General features: G+C 39.0%; 1 protein-coding gene across 3 annotated transcripts; it reads left to right on the top strand.

The window, feature by feature from the left end:
- On the top strand, positions 1-15,422 carry ZNF831 (zinc finger protein 831). 3 transcript variants are annotated; one of them, XM_082065332.1, is made up of 6 exons: positions 1-128; positions 4,399-8,668; positions 9,527-9,669; positions 11,410-11,501; positions 12,189-12,340; positions 12,619-15,422. In XM_082065332.1, the coding sequence occupies exons 2-6, from the start codon at positions 4,403-4,405 to the stop codon at positions 13,471-13,473; spliced, it is 5,508 nt and encodes a 1,835-aa protein (XP_081921458.1). In that variant the 5' UTR covers positions 1-128; positions 4,399-4,402; the 3' UTR covers positions 13,474-15,422. The 3 variants fall into 3 exon arrangements, with proteins under 3 accessions (XP_081921458.1, XP_081921457.1, XP_081921459.1); XM_082065331.1 differs by having other exon boundaries at positions 11,332-11,501; XM_082065333.1 differs by lacking the exons at positions 11,410-11,501; positions 12,619-15,422 and having other exon boundaries at positions 11,550-12,328.
- Positions 15,423-18,920: the final 3,498 nt, after the last annotated feature.

Here is an 18,920-nt window from a genome sequence, read left to right as displayed (position 1 = left end):
AAAAGAAAAGAAAAAAACAACTTCCTACTTCTGATCTGTTTCAAGTCTTTGTCCTCGTTTCTCTCTGCTTGCATCACGTATTGACAGAAATGAGACTTCTTTTGCTGAAATGCCTGGCTTGATAAAAGGTAAGTGAGCTAAAATTATTTGCAGACTAAAGAGGATTCCAATTTTGTATGCTCTCTGCTATTACATTTAAGGCTGGGATCACCAAAAGCTTTTTAAAAAGGTAAAGACTCCTAGTATAATGTAGCATATTATGTATGTTCAGGATGTTGAAAAGCTGCTTCTGTGTGGTTACAAAAATAAACTAACTCTGTCATGTCTACAGATTATAGCTGTAGACCAAGCCAGGGCACTGAGCGCTGCATCTGCTTTAAGACAATGATGTTCCTCTCAATGGGGTGTCAAAAATATCTAAGTGCAGGAAATAAGTAGCTATATGTTTATTTAATGAATGCAGTTGACAGAGCAGTTACTTGTGCCATGCAGAAGACAAACATACTTTGGTTGTATAATCCAAGATTATTATAACAGTGCTGATAAAATGAAGTAATTTTTATAAAATATATTAAATATATTCAAATACTTTATACTTATATACAGAATAAAACAGTTTCTGCTATGCTGATTTATTGCCCGAAACTACTCCACTTTTTGGCTTTTCAGTGTTCCACAGATCTACCTATGGTGTGTACCTAAAGGTATAATTCAAACTAGGAACAAAATAATTATATTGAAATGAAATTTTATTGACCAGTTTTGGTAGCTTAAGAAACTAATTTAGAAAATTTTGGACTGGCCGAATTCTACTTCTAGTTTTGTTTATCGGAATTTTTTCTTTATCTAACTAGGATCAAGTTTTTATGCCAGTAGTTTGATGCCACAAGTTACAACCTGACCTCAGAACATCAGGTAGATGCTCAGCAGCAGAGCCTGGGCGATAATCAGCAAAGGAAGTTGTTCTACTTTAGGCGAGGACTACCCAGAATTAGCCTTGGGGTAGAATTAGTTTGAGACAAGCTATTTTTGTCAATGTACAAAGAAATATAGTGGATTTTTAAAATATATTAACGACAGATATGAAAAGTATGATCGTATTTGCTGCAGTAGAATACAAGCCACAGAAGTTTCACTTAGGAAGAACATATCTTTAGTTTGCTGTGAAAAGTAGCAAACTACCACAGCTGGTAGAAACGCATTATTAAACTCTTTAAAGTAATGAGATTGTGTATCACCATTTAGTTTAATTGTTTACTATTAGGTAAAACTAACTTTTCTGCAATCAGTTATTTTCTTTGTAGAACTTTACAGAGCACTGAAAAAATTCTCAGAATTACACTGTATTTTGGGCCTCAGAAACTTAACAGAATAAGTGAAATCACATAGAAAGTCCAGTACTTTGGAACTACAGGGTTCATATTAAAACCATCTGTCCACCAACAGTCCTCCTGACCCACAGGCTGGCCTTGGAGAGCTCATCGGCCACGCGTGTGCACGAGGGTATTCCAGAAGAGAGCACAGTCTGTGGTGCTGGAGCAGGTTTATCAGGGTGGAAATGTAAATTCTGCATTTCTGCACTTCTCTCCAGGGGAAGGGGGGCAGTGCAGATACTAGCAGTTGTTTTGTCTGATGTGGTGCTTGTTAGATGTTCTAGCTACGTGGTGTGCAGCCTTCACTTTTCTTCCTTGAGTCTTGTCTCTACAGCATATTCTTTTCCCTCAACTCTATTTTCACAGCTTTGTAAAAACTACTGCATGCTTGGTTTATGAGTATCATTGGCTCATGTGTTATCACTTGCTGCTGTTTAAATTGCTATAAATAAAGGTGACTGTATAGCTTAAGAACCATCTTGACAGGACTTGAAATGTCTATAACCTCACTTTGCAAATTAGGGAAATCCACTCTTATCCTGTACTGTTAACCACACTGCCAAATATGGATAGTAACTTAATTCCTTTAACAAGCCATAGTCTCTTAGCATTCTTTCATCAATATAGTCAATACCTATATTACAAAGCCACTTAAATGATTGTTCCACATAGAAATCTCTGAAGTGGACAAGAAAAGTCCATGCTTGATAACTGAGTTTGATTTCTAAAATTCAGGAGTAAGGAGAAGAGGCAAACTCTAAAACATTGCCGTGTGGAGGTCACTTCATTTTACAGGTTGTTTCCTGGGATTTTTATTACACTAGAATTTTTGGGGTGAAGACAAAGAATGCCATGGGGCACTGATACTTTCCCATAAATGGTCTAACCCTGAGCCCGCTGCAGCCGGTACCAAGTTTCTCTGTGACTTCAGTGGCTCATTGACGGTTTTGTTGATGCACGGAGAGAAGCGAACGGCCTTGCTCGTGACCAGAAGGAAAGTCAGAGGACACATCCCAAGGACTGCATTGCTGTTTTTGCTCTGCTTTTCCACTTTTTGCAATAAGCAAAACAGATCCGGGAGAAACTGGAAGTCTTGGCTGTGAAATATAAGTTGCCAGCCAGCAACAGAACTTCAGAAATGATGCAGACAAGTGCAGAGCAACAGCTACCGGGTTCCTGCCACATTAGTTTTCTGTTGCTCAAGGAGATGAGTATTTACAGTTGCACTGAGAGCTATACATAGGGATGAAATAATCAGTTGGATTAAAGGCAATATCCTACTGTGCAAAACCTTTTCCTTTGCAGAAGACCACTAACCAGGAAGGTTGCTTTACCTTTCAGTTTCAATGGTGCATACGTTTAGTAGGAAAACTCCCTGAATTCCTAGTCTATTTATTAAGATGCTAATCAAGTTTATTACTGAGCATATGACTCATTGACCTTAACCTGTTCCATTTGATAATTAATAGAAAGTTATTTTCCCATTTTTTCATCTGTCTTGAGACACTGTCATTTTCAGTTGTGAACTAACAGAACCTGGATCTCCATCCAACTTTATATCAACTTACCAGCTTTATTAACTGCTCAAATAGTAACCAAGGAATACTCAAAAACAATTAAATTGAGCTGTGTGAATCATTTGCAAAATTCCCAGTAACTACATACAACAGAGATTTTGCTGTGTGTGTCATATAGAACCAGTCCAAACTTCAAACATTTTTGAGTAATCTTTTTTCCTGTTTCCCAGTAATCATAACCTATTAAAATGATCCAAGGAAGGTACAGAAACACAACTACAGATGATGCAATAGGGCAACAAATTGCAAATTTCACATTTAGTCACTGAGTATGTTATTTCAAATGAGAGTTTTCTGACTGTTTGCATAAGAACAGCCTATTATCCATAACGGCCAATGGCTGCAGAGCTGTGAGTATAGCTGAATAGGAACTGGAATAAACAGTCACAGATCACCTTCTAATTTTCACCCAAACTAAGATTACAAGAGGTTATGCCAATGCCCCTTATCAGCTCTTCCAAAGATCATTTTCAACCCGCTTGTCTTGATAGTTTCCTAGTTTGTTTCTAAGAAAGAAAAAAGGCAAGACAAATTTTTGTTAAAATAAGTAGTCTGGAACAGCACCAATCCTGAATACATTTGGGTTCACTCTTTCCAAAACCCGTGTCTACCAGATGTTTTCATCTTGCATTGAAAGCATCTAAAAATAAGCAGTATGCCATAATATCACCTTTAATTGGACAAAATTAATTTGGGCTGCACAAAAGACAGCTTTACGTATCCCACTATTTTCCTGTGATACTGTCTTTTTGACTTTGCGTATATTTATGTAAATCTCACTTGTAAAACAGGACATTGGTTTCATTTTGTTCCCATATTTTAATTTTGCGTCACTTGTTGCAATGTGTTTAGTCTTAGCTCACTTAAACTGGGTCAACACAGATAATATGAAACCACGTTTCATGTGCCATGTTTGGAACAGGTTGCGCATGGAAGGTTTTATTCTCAGAGGTTTCCAAAACCGGACGGGGTAACACCCTGAGCAACCTCGTCTGACCTCACTGCTAACTCTGCTTTGAGCCAGTGTTTGTAACAGAGACTTCCTGAGGTCCCTTCTAACCAGAATTGTTCTGTGTTTCTGTATTAACAGTTATTTATTCTTAAATTCTGGAATATGGTTCCAGAAAATTAAAACTGTATTATTTCTGGGGTGCTGAGAGCCTCAGATTTGCAAATCTGATACTCAGATTTATTTATAATACTTTGAGTATTTATTGCAGGTTTTAAGTGCAATGTTCAGTGTTCTTTACACTGTACCAAACTTGAATTCCTAGCTAAGAAATGAAAGATGAATCAATTTTATTGGGAAACGAAGTAATTATGTCTCTATAATGCCTGTATATAAGATTTGTGACATTCTTAATTGCTAACTTTTGCAGTCCAGCAGTTGAAAGTGTTTATTTTACTATCTGAGGATTTCTACTTGTTTTGTTTCTCCTCCCTTACAGATCCATGAGCATATGGGGGATAACCCTTGAAATGGAGGCCCCGCAGCAGCCGGGTTCTACAGCAGATCGACCAGTTCCAACCTCTTCTCTTCAGCCTGCGCAGGGTTCTCCAGATCTCAGCCAGGGCAGCGTGGTTCCTCACCGGGAACAAGCTCTGTCGCAGCCTCTGTATCTCAAAGCCCTCACCATCCCGCTGTATCAGCCCGTCCAGGCAGGATGCTTCCAGCCAAACAGTCAGCTGGTGACTGCCAGGAGCTGTGTAAATCTGGACAGCAGCAACATACCCCTGATCCTGAACCCGCTTGTTCCTTCAGAAGGCACCGATCAGTCCCAGTCAGTTTTTCAGAAACAACTTGGGCAAACTCTGACGTTGAACATAGTGAGCACTTTACCAGTTTTATCATCACCAAATTCTTGTGTGAATGCATCTATTGGAAGCCCAGGAAAATCAAAAAAAGCTGGGAAATATATCTGCAAACATTGTGGGCGAGATTGTTTGAAGCCAAGTGTCCTTGAGAAACATATTCGCTCTCACACAGGAGAGAGGCCCTTTCCATGTACCACTTGTGGCATTGCATTTAAAACTCAAAGCAATTTATATAAACACAGAAGAACTCAAACACATGTCAACAATACCAGACTGCCCTCAGACTCTGACAGCGGTGGCATATTAGAACAAAATGAGAAATCAACAGAGAGCGTCACCTCACATCAAGGCAGCAAACTACTTAGTAGCACCTGTGAAGACAAGCAGATACAGATGAAACAAAGGAGTTCAGAGACCGGTGCTGTAACAGACGCTAAGAAACTTCTTAATGACCTTTCACTGCCAGCAACCAGCAATTCATCATTTGCTTCAGAAAATCAAGAAACAACAAATCAGTCATTTAGTTCCGAGGCTAATCAGGGGGTTCCTGAAAGAGAACCTCAAAGTTTATCATCTCCAGGTGCTTTGCCAAGTGGTCAGTGCCAGAGAAAGAAGATACAGGAGCAAAGAACTCCAACTGCCAATAAGCATATTCAGTTGCAAAGGCAGCAAGCAACCTCTTCAGAAAAGCAGTGGGATTACAAGCCATTTGACTGCAAGCTAAAGAAGTGTGAGAGCACTGACTCAGGGTATCTGTCACGCTCTGATAGTACAGAACAACAGATGGCATCATCCAGCCCGCTGCACAGTCTCTATGAGCACAGCACGGAACTGGAAAACGAAACTGCCCTCAGCAGCTCCAGGTGTCCCTCCGGAAGCAGTGCAAAGCTAGATGCAGCTGAGAAAGCTACAGCCTTGATGCTAGAGAAAAAGAGGCTGGAGGAACACATCGCAAATCTTATTTCTCATAACAAAAGTGTGGTGGATGATACCCACTTAGACAATGTTAGGCCCAGAAAAACTGTCCTTTCTAAACAGGGAAGCATTGATCTGCCAATGCCTTACACATACAAAGACTCCTTCCATTTTGACATCAGAACTTGTGATGTAAATAGGAAAAAGAATCTTTCCCTTTGCTCAGCAAAATCTACCTTTGCACCCCTAGAAAAAAGTAAGCCGATGTTTTTTCATTCAGTCCCCACCCAGTTCTCCACAACGATAGACACTGTGCCTGTGACACGAAGCAACTCTTTGCCATTTGTGGAGGGCACAAGGATGGTCCATGACAAAGCAGGTTTCTCCAAACCGCTTTCTCTTACTAAGCAGTCTGCAAATACAGGCACTGCTGGTTTGCTGCCTGGCAACAATCTTGCTGCAAGTACAGTGGATTTTCCTAATAGCCATCCCAGAGCTCTAGTCAGACAAACAGCAGTGGATGATTTGCCACTAAGTAATGTGGCTGATCATTCTTCTCTGTCAGAAGAGTTGCAAGGGAGTAAAAAGCCTGGGGCTGGAGAAGTCATCAGTGCTAAAAATAAGAAACACAATCAAAGGAAATTAAAGATGTTCTCACAAGAAAAGTGGCAGATGTATGGAGATGAAACATTTAAGAAAATCTACCAGAAAATGAAAAGCAGTCAAAATGCCAAGAAAATTAAACAAAGGGGGAATAAGATTCCAGATATTACAAGCTTCACTCCAGATTCAAAGGAGTCAGTCAGCAGTACTGAAATTACTGAGGAAAGAGATGGCAGGAGCTCTGTAAGTGACAGTCTTTCCTCCCTTGTGGCAACAGGTTTAAACACTGGGAAATCAGAAACCTGTACTAACGGAAATAATTTTCTACAGAATGTGTCCTCCGAGGAAACCACAGACAGTTTAACCTATGTAATGCAGCCATCGTGTTCAGTAAATGCTGATGCACATACTGTAACCAGCAACACTTCCCCAGAGCCCAGTGGCAGTGACACAGATAAATCCACAGCTGGCAGCAGCACATTACGAGCTCCAAGCAGTTGTGAGCTCAGGCTTCAAAATACTTTGTGTCAGCTGAACGCTAACAGAAGGAATGACGCCTGCTTGCCAGTACAGAGTAGAAAATGGGAAAACCCGAGCCCTGGGAAAGAATCCAGTACATTTGAATCAGGCTGTAAAAGCACTTCAAACAATTATGAAAACCAGAGCAGGAACAAGGAATCTGGCCAGCATGCCCTGACACCCTCCTGGGTCCATTGCAACAACAGAGAAGCGGCAGGGAAATCCCAGAATTTACCATCAGAAAGAAAAAAGCTGAAATTTGAAGTGGAGAAGACACAAAACATTATTTCAAATTCCTGTCCTAGTCCCAGTAGTGAAAGCAATGCTGTAAATGAAGCAGAGAGAGCCTATTGCACTGTCACTCGGGGTCTTTCCACAGCCCTGGTGAAATTCTCCAGTAAAGCAGAGGAGCAAAAATTAAGCACAGGAAATAATGAATCCACTGGAGGTACTGAGAATGTGGACTATATGAAAACAATCAAACTCCCCCCAAAAGCTCTTGATTGTAGTGATGTCAACCTTCTTTCCCATTCAGCAGGTATCTCAAAAGCTTCATTTGTGGGATTTTTAGGGCCTGAATTAAGGGGAAGTGATTGCAATTCTTTTGCCTTGCACAACGCAACAGAGAAAGATGTCAAAACATGTCTTGTGAAAACAGGAGCAAAAGTACCACTTTCCAGTGACAATGCTGCTGACATGTCTTCTAAAATTCATCATCTGCAATCTGGTCATTTAGCCCCAGTCCCACAACAAAATGCCTTTTCTCCAAAATATATCCTTAAGTTGCCGCAAGACAAGGGAGCCTCAGATTGGTCGCTTTTGCTTAGATCAGAAGAGAAGATTCCACCGTGCACACCTGTGACAGACACCTTGGCCAACCCCCCCTGCTCCTCCCCCAGCGGATCACCCAGTTCTCATTCTGATGATGTGTTTTGGTCCCCTTTAAAATCGGAAGCGAGACAAAAGGCCAGCAAAGGAGAGCCAGGACAGAATGCACACACAAACTGGAAACCTCCAGTATTTTGTTCACCAGTCAGTTCAGAAAACACAAATACCTTAGCCACAGCAGATAACACCTTTTATAACCAAAACTTCAGGCAGCAGGATGTTGTAAGAGATGCTTGGAAAAACAAACAGAACAAAAATAAATTAAATTATCAGAGGCAAACAGAAGAGAAGTGGATGAGCATCGCTACTTGCTCTACACAGACCCCAAAGAAGAAAATATGCTTTACTTCTATGTATCCAAGTGGTTTTTTCATATCAGCTGACATCAAGGAAGAGAGGAAGGTTTTGCATCATCTCTCCTCAGGCAGTGACTCTTTGATAACGACATCAGCTTCCAGCAAGGGTGCAGAGCCACGGACGGGACGGGACAGAGCTGGAGGTCTGTGTGTCCTTACGGACGCGTTGCCAACGCTGCAGGATACACAGCATTCTCGGAGCTCGACAGACAACCCCGCTTCATTTTGCTGTTCTTTTGGCGCGTTTTATTGCCACGCTCTCACCACTCACTGTAAAGAATTCCCCGTACTACCCCACAGTAATCTGACTTGCTACTCTAGACATTTATCAGTATCAAGCACAAAGAGCACCTTCCCGTCACTGAATGCTGAACCCCGCTTAACGTGGTGTTGTTTGACAAGAAGCCTTCCCCTGCCTGCGGAGCAGAGGGGAAATGCAGACTCCGCTTATTCCTCCATGCACACCTGTGACAAGGAGTCCAGCAATGAATGCGCACTGTCAAAATATGATCTCTCTATTTTCAAAATGAAAAATATTAGCAAGACTGTGGCATATGGCTTAACAAACAGGAGCTTAAGAACATGGGTTTCATCCTTTTCTAAAGGACAACAGATGCAGGAGGTAATATATAGATAATCCTATTTCTTTTCTCAGGAACGTGTAACTGGCTGAACCCCCCTCTGAGTAGAAGAATAAAAGAATTATCAAAAGGATATTTATGGACAATTACAGGCATTTGTCAATACAGAATGTACAATTTATGTTTTTATAAAGTAAATTACAGATTCATTTGATGAACAAAAAATACATACTTTTGTGTGAATATTTAAGTATCTTTCACTTGAGAATTTCAGTAGGAGTTCTGTCTAGTGAGAAGAGTGTATTTCTATTTATTGATTTTTCTGCTTCTATTTTAAATTCTTCTGCAACAGCATATGTATTTCACTGTTTTAATTTTAAGTGAATATTTGAATTACAGTAGGAATTAAGTAGACCATTAATGTCAAGACTTTATTAGACTTGGAGACACCTGGAGCCAAAGGCAGACTATGCACTAGATCTCCCATCACTTAGATACACTGAAATGTCAACAAAACCAAATTGCATTAATACCCCATGGAGCGTTTAAGGCTTGAAAACTTTTCTTTTTTAGCTAAGTGAAGACTGACTAGTCTGTCTGTACAGATCCTGAACAGCTTGGTAAGACTAAGCTTACTTTTTATATAGGAAGAAGAGTACAAAAGAACATACACTAATTCTATCCAGATTCTCAAAAGCAGCGAGTTGTTTTATTTTATAGAAGTAGATGGACAGAGTGATTAGAAAAAAAAAACACACAAGTTCTAGGAAAAAATCAGAGTTGTGCTATTTAACTACTGTGCTATTCAGTGCTATTTAAAAAGAGCATAGATCCAGTCTCTCAGTCAATGTAATGCACTGTTTTCATGTCCTTCATTTTTTTTCTCATATTCTCAACAGTTAAGCTCAGCAGCTCCTGGTGGTGCTATCAAAAATATTTCAGAGCAAAAGAAGAAAACAGTCATTTGCAAAAAGGAAAAACTCTTAACAAATAAACTCAAGAGAAGCCACAAACAGAAAAAGATTAAAGTCACCCCCAAATGGTAAGGAATATGGCTTTCAGCTTCCCCAGATGCAGACATAGTTTTGCTAAAATGAGTGTAAAAAGTCTACAGAAAATAAAAAGTAATCCCCCAAATTCAACGTTGTCAAAATTGAGGGGAAAAGTAAATCAGAAAGAGCTATTCCCACATTGCAGCAGTTCCACAAAGGTGAACTATAAAAAATACCAATATGTTGTTTGCTATCAGGAACAGACTGTTCTAAGGAAAACAGACACAGAGCAAAGAAAGATGATGACTGGTCGATTGTCTCCTGCTATGCTTTAGAAATGATCCTTATCTGTCAAAACTGTCAGCGTTTACTTTCGTTTGAAGGGAACTAAAACATAATACTTCAGTTTTTAATCCTGTTACAGCCCAAAACCATTGGTGAGACCCTTTTGTCCTCAGAAGATCTGTATCATGAACTTGTATTCACAAGATAATGCAGAAGAATAAATATCAAGTTCTAACACAAACTAACAAAACCATCTGTAGTTTAAAGGATTATTCAGTTTAAATAAAAAGCAGGAAGAATTTGGGTATAAAGCTATCAAAGGCACATTGTATTAATCAGCTCAGTTTCTCTGTATTTCATGGAAGATTTAGCCTCCAGTCTTTCAAGAGTGTGGGGCAGCAGAATGTCTGATGAATTGCTTCAATAAGAACCACATATTGCGTGCATATATCCCTCTGATTTTATTTCATGACCAAAATCAGACAGAGTGACTCCCTTGTGGACAAACCAGTGCCGGTAACTTAATCACTGTGTCTGGTTCGGCAAACAGCACTGCAGTGTTGAGGGAGCATAAGGACAAAAATAGAAGACTTGGGTCTATGTTATCCAGTCTAGTGACATTCTCCTAGGACTTTTTTATTTTGATTTTTTTCTCTGTGTGTGTGTTTTTATTTTGTTTTGTTTTGTTTTGTTTTCTGCTGGTCTCAGAATGTATTTATCTGGCTATATCAAATAAGTACAGGGACTCAGTTAAGTACAGGGTCCTGAAAGCTCAGGTCATACCTATTAGTGGCTAAACTGTTAACCATGCAATGTAACGTGTTTTTCTAATACCCCAAACACATGAATAGGCACGTCCTTTTAGCTTGGCTTGTTACTCTGTGTACAGTGACTGATTCTACCGATGCAGGAATGGGACCTTTAGTCTCGATCATTAGGAGTTTCTGAAAGATCCAGCTAGAGTAGGAAACAAAGCAGAGCTGGGTTATTCAGCATGAGTTTTCTAAATAACTGAAATACTTTTGTTGTTCATTGGTGATGATGAATAGGTAGCGCAAAAGAAGTGAAAATAAAAATAAAAAAGCCAACAACTCTGCAGTCTCAGGTGACTGCCCTGCAATTCCAGTCTTTATCAAGTCTGCTGTTTGAAAATTCCAGATACAGGAAAAAGGATATGTTATTCCTGAATCCTATTCTCTTAGCAAGCCAAGGCTTTAGTGAATCCTACTGAAGAACAAATTGATAAAATAATTGTGGGTCTCTTGCCTAAAATCCTGATTTTTTTTTGAGTCAACATATACAAACATCTTCACAGTAGTAAATTGCTGTTAGACTTACATTTTCCTGATGATGTGGTACTATTCTACTCTGGCTGCTTTTAAATTGCACATATATTTTGTACCCTTCCGATGCCTCTGGCAATGCAGGTACAGAGGGAGGCACGTACAGGGATACGCTCAGCTCAAAATTAACCGACTAAGCAAGCGGCACTGTTTTCCAAATAGGACACTGGATGCTTTGAAAAAGGGCTATTCATCACAACCCTGTGCATTTAATAAGTATAAGAAGTGCCATTCTCCTCAATCAAAGGTACAAGGTAAGTATTCTGAATATTCTTTAATATATTGAATGTTGGTTTTTTCAGAGAATGAACGTTAGCAGTATCTCCGACATGCACCTGTGCCACACGGGACTGCAAAAACACTTTTGTCCTTCAGTACGTTCTGCAAGCAAAAATACAAACATCTCTCATGTTTTCAGAACTGAACACACAATGCTTTTCATGCACATACTTACATATGCGAATTTGACAATTAGGAGGGCATTCAAAAATAATTCAGTATAACATTTTACTAGAAGCCTAAACAGATTTAAGATGGATCTTTTTCAGTTTCTGAGACAAGACTGTTTGCAGTGTGAAATGAATGTGGCGTGTTGACCTACTTTCGTGTTTCAATGACCACCCCTCATTTAATTAGAAGCATTAATGTAAATGATGTTTATACCACAACCATCTTGGAAGCAGGGACAATACCTTGTGTTTGTTCAGAGCAGATATGAGCAGCTATTACTTTGCATGACAGTGATGGTCAATAAAAAAACCAAACAAACCAGGCACATAGACAGTAAATAAGAAATCGTATCATGCTTAGAATAAACATTTACAGAAAACAGCAACAACGTAGAAGTGAGTTCAGTGGTATGATGATGAGTGATTTAGTAAGTTCTAGCATGTGAGGGAATAAAAATCAAAATAAAAGTTTCTTCAACCTCTTTTCAATAGAAAATTACCTACACCAGCAAAAAGACACATCTTGTTCCACCTCAGACAAGCCACTTTGCAGAAGGAAGAAAGAAGGAAAGAATAACTCAGGAATATTTTCCCATACTGAAAATCTAAACCATGTTAAGCAAAAAGACAAAATGGATAAAAAAGTAAGTATTGTACATTAATTCTGTATTACTTTTTATTAGGAGATATTGGTAATTGAAACTTGAGTTATATTCAGCTGTTTTAAAGTTCAAGTTGTGACTACTTTGTATCACAAATTGAGTTTAAAAATGTGTTAAAGGTATTTTGGGGGTTAAAATATAGTGAAGTAAATGTTTTCTAAATAACAACTTAGTTATCATTGCACTTTTATGAAAGATGGAATTGCTCTGGATTGAAACTTTTAACTGTATTTTTTTTTCCCCCCAACTAATTTCTACAGGACATTTCTGGGCAAACCAGGGAACACACAAGAACAAACTTCTCATTTCAGAACGTTACAGCTCCTCTGGAAATACCTATGACAGCTCATTCCTTTCCGTCCACAGTAAGTCCCACCACTCAGCAAGGCAGCAGTGATGTGGAAACCTGCTGCTTAGTGCTACAACCGCTTGTGCGCCCGCGATCAGCCCGGGGGGAGCCAGAGCCACGTGTTCACAGTGACTCGATGGCATCTTCTTGTTGGCCTTGCCCTTCTAACTTTACAAATACAGGCACAGGAGATCAACTTGACAGCACAAACTCGGAGACTACGGATCCCCCTTCCTCACATCTAGAAGCAAGCCAGGAAAACATCCTACACGTAGAGTCAGAGAGTCAAAGATCTGGTGCACTGGACCCGGCGATCCAGGCCTCAGGAACAGAGAAACCTCCAACGGAAGAAAACACATATTCATCTCCAAAAGAAAACTCAACTGCCAATTCCCAGCCTGGGTGTTCACATTTATTAGGATCAAAAGCAGAGTCTCTTCCTGAGTCAGTCACAAGAGCTAAATCACCCAGTGCAGAATACACAGGGCGGGCAAACTTTTCTCAAAAAATCCTTGACCTTCACGCAAGTGCAGACAAGAACGGAGCCCACCTGCGGTCACACGGCTCTGCAAGGCCACACGGAACAGCTGCTGCTACCTTTACAAAGCCCCAAATTACTCTTAGGTCCTCTGAGTTCCAGACTTACTCTGCAACACCTTCCAAGACCTACAAAAAGAGAGGTTTAGAGATGATGAGGAAGCAAACCAGAGTTGAGTATGATGACACTAGCAGTGATGATGAAGATAGGCTTGTTATAGAAATATAGCAGATAGGCTGCTAACAAGATGCTTGTACGATGGCCCATTACAGAAGGAAACACCACAGATGTTTCATCTGTATTTCCAAAGCACCTTAAAAATCAGGAAAGCCATTCCTCTGTGCAGTTCTCTTCTGAAGACGCTCCTTTATTTCAAGGACTCAAACTTTTCTAAAAAAAATAGGCTTATTTGAAGCAAAGAGGGACCTGCCATCACACATTTAAGTGCAAGCGGTAAACTTGTATTTATGAGGGGTTTCCAGCATTGTTAACATTCTTCAGTCTTACAGAATTCCCACAAGTGCTGCTGCCACCGGTCGTGTTACTAAAAGCTGCAGTGTATTTATTTACTACTAACAGTACTATAGCAGCAGCTTCCTCAGTGTACGAGTCAAGATCTCCTGGACAGGTATGGATGCATTCTCTTCTATATACTCCTCTTTTCTGGCAGTCACTTCCATCTGTACCGGGAGCGATACGCTGGCATTAAGGGGAAGGTCTGTTCCCTACGTACCTGTGACATTGGAGGAGTCTGAAAAATGCTGATCTTTTTCCATGTTGCACAAATGTCAATGCTTCTTTGTGACAAATGACACAAGCGTGCTTTGCTTTGTGATTTGTGCCTTTTATGCCAAGATCTACTCAAATATTCTTGATTTCTAGTTGGAGAATATGGGTGTTAGCTATTGATATTTCCTTGTGGTAAAATTTCTGATGAGGATTTTCTCATTATATCCATCACATTGTGCTCCAACTGATATAATCTGGAATGTTTCAGTTTTATTGTAATCTTAAATTTAACTGCAATTATGCTATTTTATTGAGAGTAAAGAAGCTATATGGCATAGCTTGTTTTCTTTTTTTATCAAAAAAGTTTTGTGCTATGAACCCTAAAATTTACTGGTTTCTATGTGAATAAATTATTAGATATTTCAATTTGACCAAATGTATTCAACTTGTGTGATTAAACTGATACACGTTAAAAACATTCCACTTCTACATTATAGTCAGACTCTATACTTAAACTCCTACTGTTCTTATATTGTGAATAGGGTTTATGGATTAACCTCCATGGGATATTCAGAATTGCTTTTAGTTTAATCACACACAGGTAAGCTTATAGAGATCTTATTCACAAAGAGGTCTAGTATACTGTGTGAGAAAATAAATGTATATGTGCCAAAATATGCCAAAACAGCAGAGATCAAACAAGCGCTAATTCCTGTGGAATTCTTGTGTTCTCAGATGTCTTACAAACATGACAACACTTGAGCTCCATACAGAGCTTCACATTTAGCCTCCAATTATATTCTTAAATTTATTCATGGTACAGAAGACAAAAATAATGATCATAATATTGCCACAATTCCTAATTCTAATATGTAAAGAAAAAAAAAATTAAAAAATCTACTTTTTCAGAATAGAGACTGAATAATGAAAGATATTTTTCCCTTTCTAAAAATTTTACAATATTACACTGATTACACCAATAATTGGTGTCAAAACTGCAAGGAAAAAAGTCTAGGAAAATTAGTTTAAGGAATTATGCCTTTTTATTCTCCCACTTTGCTTCTCATTTCCCAAGTGCTGGGGTTTTATAGCAATAGCATTAATACCAGTCTCTTGGGTTGTGCTCAGAATTTGCAGCTCAGAAATATAGTGAACTGGTCCGTTCCTCTGCTACACTTTGTGCTGGACATTTGGAACCCTTGGGTTTATCTGCACATACGACAGAGTGAGAGGATAAGGTGCTACTAGAGCTCAGCAAGCACGGGTGGATAGCAGAAGAATTAACGCATCAAAAATGGTGGGTTGCAAGGCACTGCAAATTGCCTATTTTGTTGACTGAGTACCAAAAATACTGGTTTGGTTAGAATGATACAGGTGAAAAAAGGTACAGCTGTAGACTGTTTTTATATTATTAGATTTTTCTCTTTATTCTGTTAAATTATGTTAATAAAAAGAAGTCAAGATGAAAATAACACTAATATTGTGCTAGTTATTAAGGGTTATTTCTAGAGTCACTGCAGAGGTGCAAGCCCAAGAACGTCAGTACTTCTGGATTATACAGCGAGTGTACAGGGTCCCTGCCGGCACGGCCTTTCCTAAATACAAACATGGACAAACCCCATGGGCTGCGTGTTTCTCTTCTTACCTGTTGGGAGAAGCTGTCAGCAGACTAGGAAAGGCTTACGAGAGAGTCTGTACATAAATTACAGCTTAATTTAAAATATGTGGTAATAGTCTTGGTGCATGAAGTAGTATTATAGTTCAAGCATATTAACATCTAATGATTTTTAGTAGCAATTATGCAACATTTCTTAGTCTACCTTAAACCTTAGAAGAACTAACATGCTACTCAGGAAATTTCTGAGTGAGACTATGAGCGAGAAAAATGTTGATACCATCACTAATATGCCAAGTTTCACTAGGTTTGGTATTACAAGGACAAGAAAGATGAAAGAAAAAACTGTCTTGAGATCTTTCTTACTCTGTTCAGTATTTGTGCTCCAAGACAAACTGGAGGGTTATTTAGGTGAGTCCCAGGTGCAAAAAAACTTAAATAGTGTGAGTTCAAAGAAGTACAAGAATATAAGTCCAGTTTGGGAGAAAAAGAGGAGAAAAAGAGGAAAAGAAGAGGGAAGGGGAGGAGATGCCATCAATATTGTCACAATATTGAAACATGCAAAATTGTGGAACTTTTTTTCGGATGGAATCACTCAAAGTTACAGCTGGATCCTGCATTGGTAGAAACAGCAGGAGAAGCAGCAGCTCGATGCAATGGAGATACACAAAGCACAGTGTCCCCAGCAGGGCTGTGCGGCTGCGGTCACTCAGGTACTCGCATTTGTACGGTCATTAGATAATCATACTAACAAAAACCACATATGCTTGGTTTAGATTCGGATCTTTTCCCATGTTCGTTTTCAAACTCCCTATATATCCTTGTTAATAGTAGTATGAATGACGAGATTTTTTTTTTTTCATTTTTAATCAGAATTTTCAGTTCTGTGCCATTCCATCCAAAAATTTGGCAAAGGGAAATTTCAAATGCCTCCAAGTTCTGCAGTCTCTTAAGAGTGCATAGTCTTGTAGAGGTAATGGAACATTTCTATACCTATTACATCTGTCTGATCCAGCTGTAGAGAAACGCTTTGACAAGCACCTTCAGAAAGTGCAGTACATAAAGCTGTTGCATCAAATCACACCAGCAGCCTCCACGGCAACTATATTCACCTCTTGCTTGTGCAAGAGTTTTATTATTCTAATTTATGGACATGTAAAGAATATGTTATATAAAGCTTTTGCATAAAGTTTATGGCTAAATGATGTATTTTAAAGTGAAATTTCTAGATCAGTAATTTAGAAATATTCTAATGACAGACTCTGAAGTTCTGTGCAAAGAAACATTTATCCCATGTATATTTTACAGCATTAAATATAGAATTTTTTCGTCGTAGTGCAGCTGTAGCTGGAAGAAAAATGGGACAATTTTAAGTTAGCTGAGAAATAACATTTCAAACTCTGTTTCCTGACAGAAGTAATCCTTGACACTTAGCTCAGGATACAGCAGAAAAATTTGAGCTAGTGTTAGAGCTGAAAATGACAAAATTGTAGTTCTTTAGAAGCACCAGTAGGTCTATAGAGGCATTTTCACCAGGATCACTAAGAAGGCAGCAGCTCCAGCACAAACCTTTTTAGCCACAGCAGCCCTTGGAGGGGTAAGGTCTGAATCACACCCCAATGTGTGAACACTCAGAAATGGTCTTGGTTTAAGTCAGGGAACTCAAGGAGCTTGCGCATCCAAATCCAACCGCCTGCATGGCGAACAGTGTCTTTTGGCTTTCCAGAAGATGCTGCATTCACAGAAGAACATACAGGCAAATGATTCTCTCTCTACCTTTTAGACAGCAAAAGTGTCAGCCATGCAGTGATGCACTTAATCTACAAGAAGCTGAACATCAAAGCCACATGAGGGCACCAGGCACAGAGAAAAATCTGTGTTTATTTATCCTTCAAAGTCAGCAGCAGCTCTGATGGATCATTGCTTTGCTATAAGCAGATTTGAAATTCCTTTGCATGTGAATGTATCTCATCAACTCTTTCCTCCTTCTATTGAAGGAAGTAAATTAATAAGGAATGCTGATCACTGATGAGATCTATATTCAACACCTAGATCTACTCAAAGAGACTGCAAAGAAGTGGATGGTTCAGATTTCCCCTCTTTAGATGTGAGCAAATATTTTTCTTACTATTTCAGTCTTTTATATTGGATCTTATTAATTGTTGATACTTCACTGATGTGCCTGGCAAACTCTAACTCATATACAAGGGTGGATGAGAGGGGTGTGAACCTACCAGAGAAAGCCCAGAGGTCACCAGCAAATAGAAAGATATGCCTTGAATAGAGAATTTATGAGCAAAGATAACAAGAGCTGGGTAGCTATCAGATGAGGAATTAAAGGAAACATACACAAGAAGAATGTGGGAAGACTACCACAATTGTCTGTCTTCCACATCCATTCTGAGAGGGTATGAAATTATGGGCTTTATATGCAGCACATAAACTAGATATGAAGAAAAGCTTCCTATTTAAGGAGCAGCTAAGCATGGAACAAATAACTGGGTGGGGACAGAATTTTCATCACTTGGGAATTTCAGCAACAGTTTAGGCAAGTATTTCTTATTATAGGTTTGATACTATTTAGAGCTGGAACAGACTTTCTCTCCAGCCCTATTTTTTATTCATAAATTCTAGTTTGTCAACAGCTTCCCCAAAAAGTGCCTAAAATATTTAGTACTTATGTGGCTACATATCCACCACTGATAGACACGTAGAGCTCATCTAAACACGCTTGGTTTGCATTACTCGCAATATCTGGTTTTGTATGTTGCCTATGTTTTATTTACACGACTAAATTTGATCCCATTCATGAGTGTTTAGATTACAATAATTTTCATGTAGTTAAGTAGCTTGGCTAAACCATTAATCTTACCTCAAGGATTTGGTGGAATTATGGCTGCAGATTAAAATTCCTGGCCTGTATTTTTAATTTCCAATCAGCATTCCACAAATCATGTGGATGGAAATGTCAATGTTTTTTCATTATTATTTTATTTTTAGACTTTAAAATACTGTGAGATTTTAATAGCACATTTAAAGTGTCCTGGTGGAAGCAGATAAACTTAACGTAGAAGCACATAATTAAAAGCTGGGTCTTCCAGGGAACTTCAATGTCACCACAGTTTGGTTATAAGCCATTCTCAAACAGTCAGTGTACTTGTTGGCTACTCATGGACTGTTCTGTATTTGTTATCTTTGAGTTTAGAAGAACTACCAGAGCCAGTTAAACAAGGGATGGACTCAGCTGAACATGTTTGTAGTGCAAAGTAGTCAAAAGAGGATTCTTGTGCCATGGGTGTATAGACTATTTTGGCTTTAAGAAAATGCTACA

This window comes from Streptopelia decaocto, assembly GCF_964273445.1.
Source record: "Streptopelia decaocto genome assembly, chromosome: 14".
Classification (NCBI taxonomy): domain Eukaryota; kingdom Metazoa; phylum Chordata; class Aves; order Columbiformes; family Columbidae; genus Streptopelia; species Streptopelia decaocto.
This window is presented reverse-complemented; position numbering and strand designations above follow the sequence as displayed.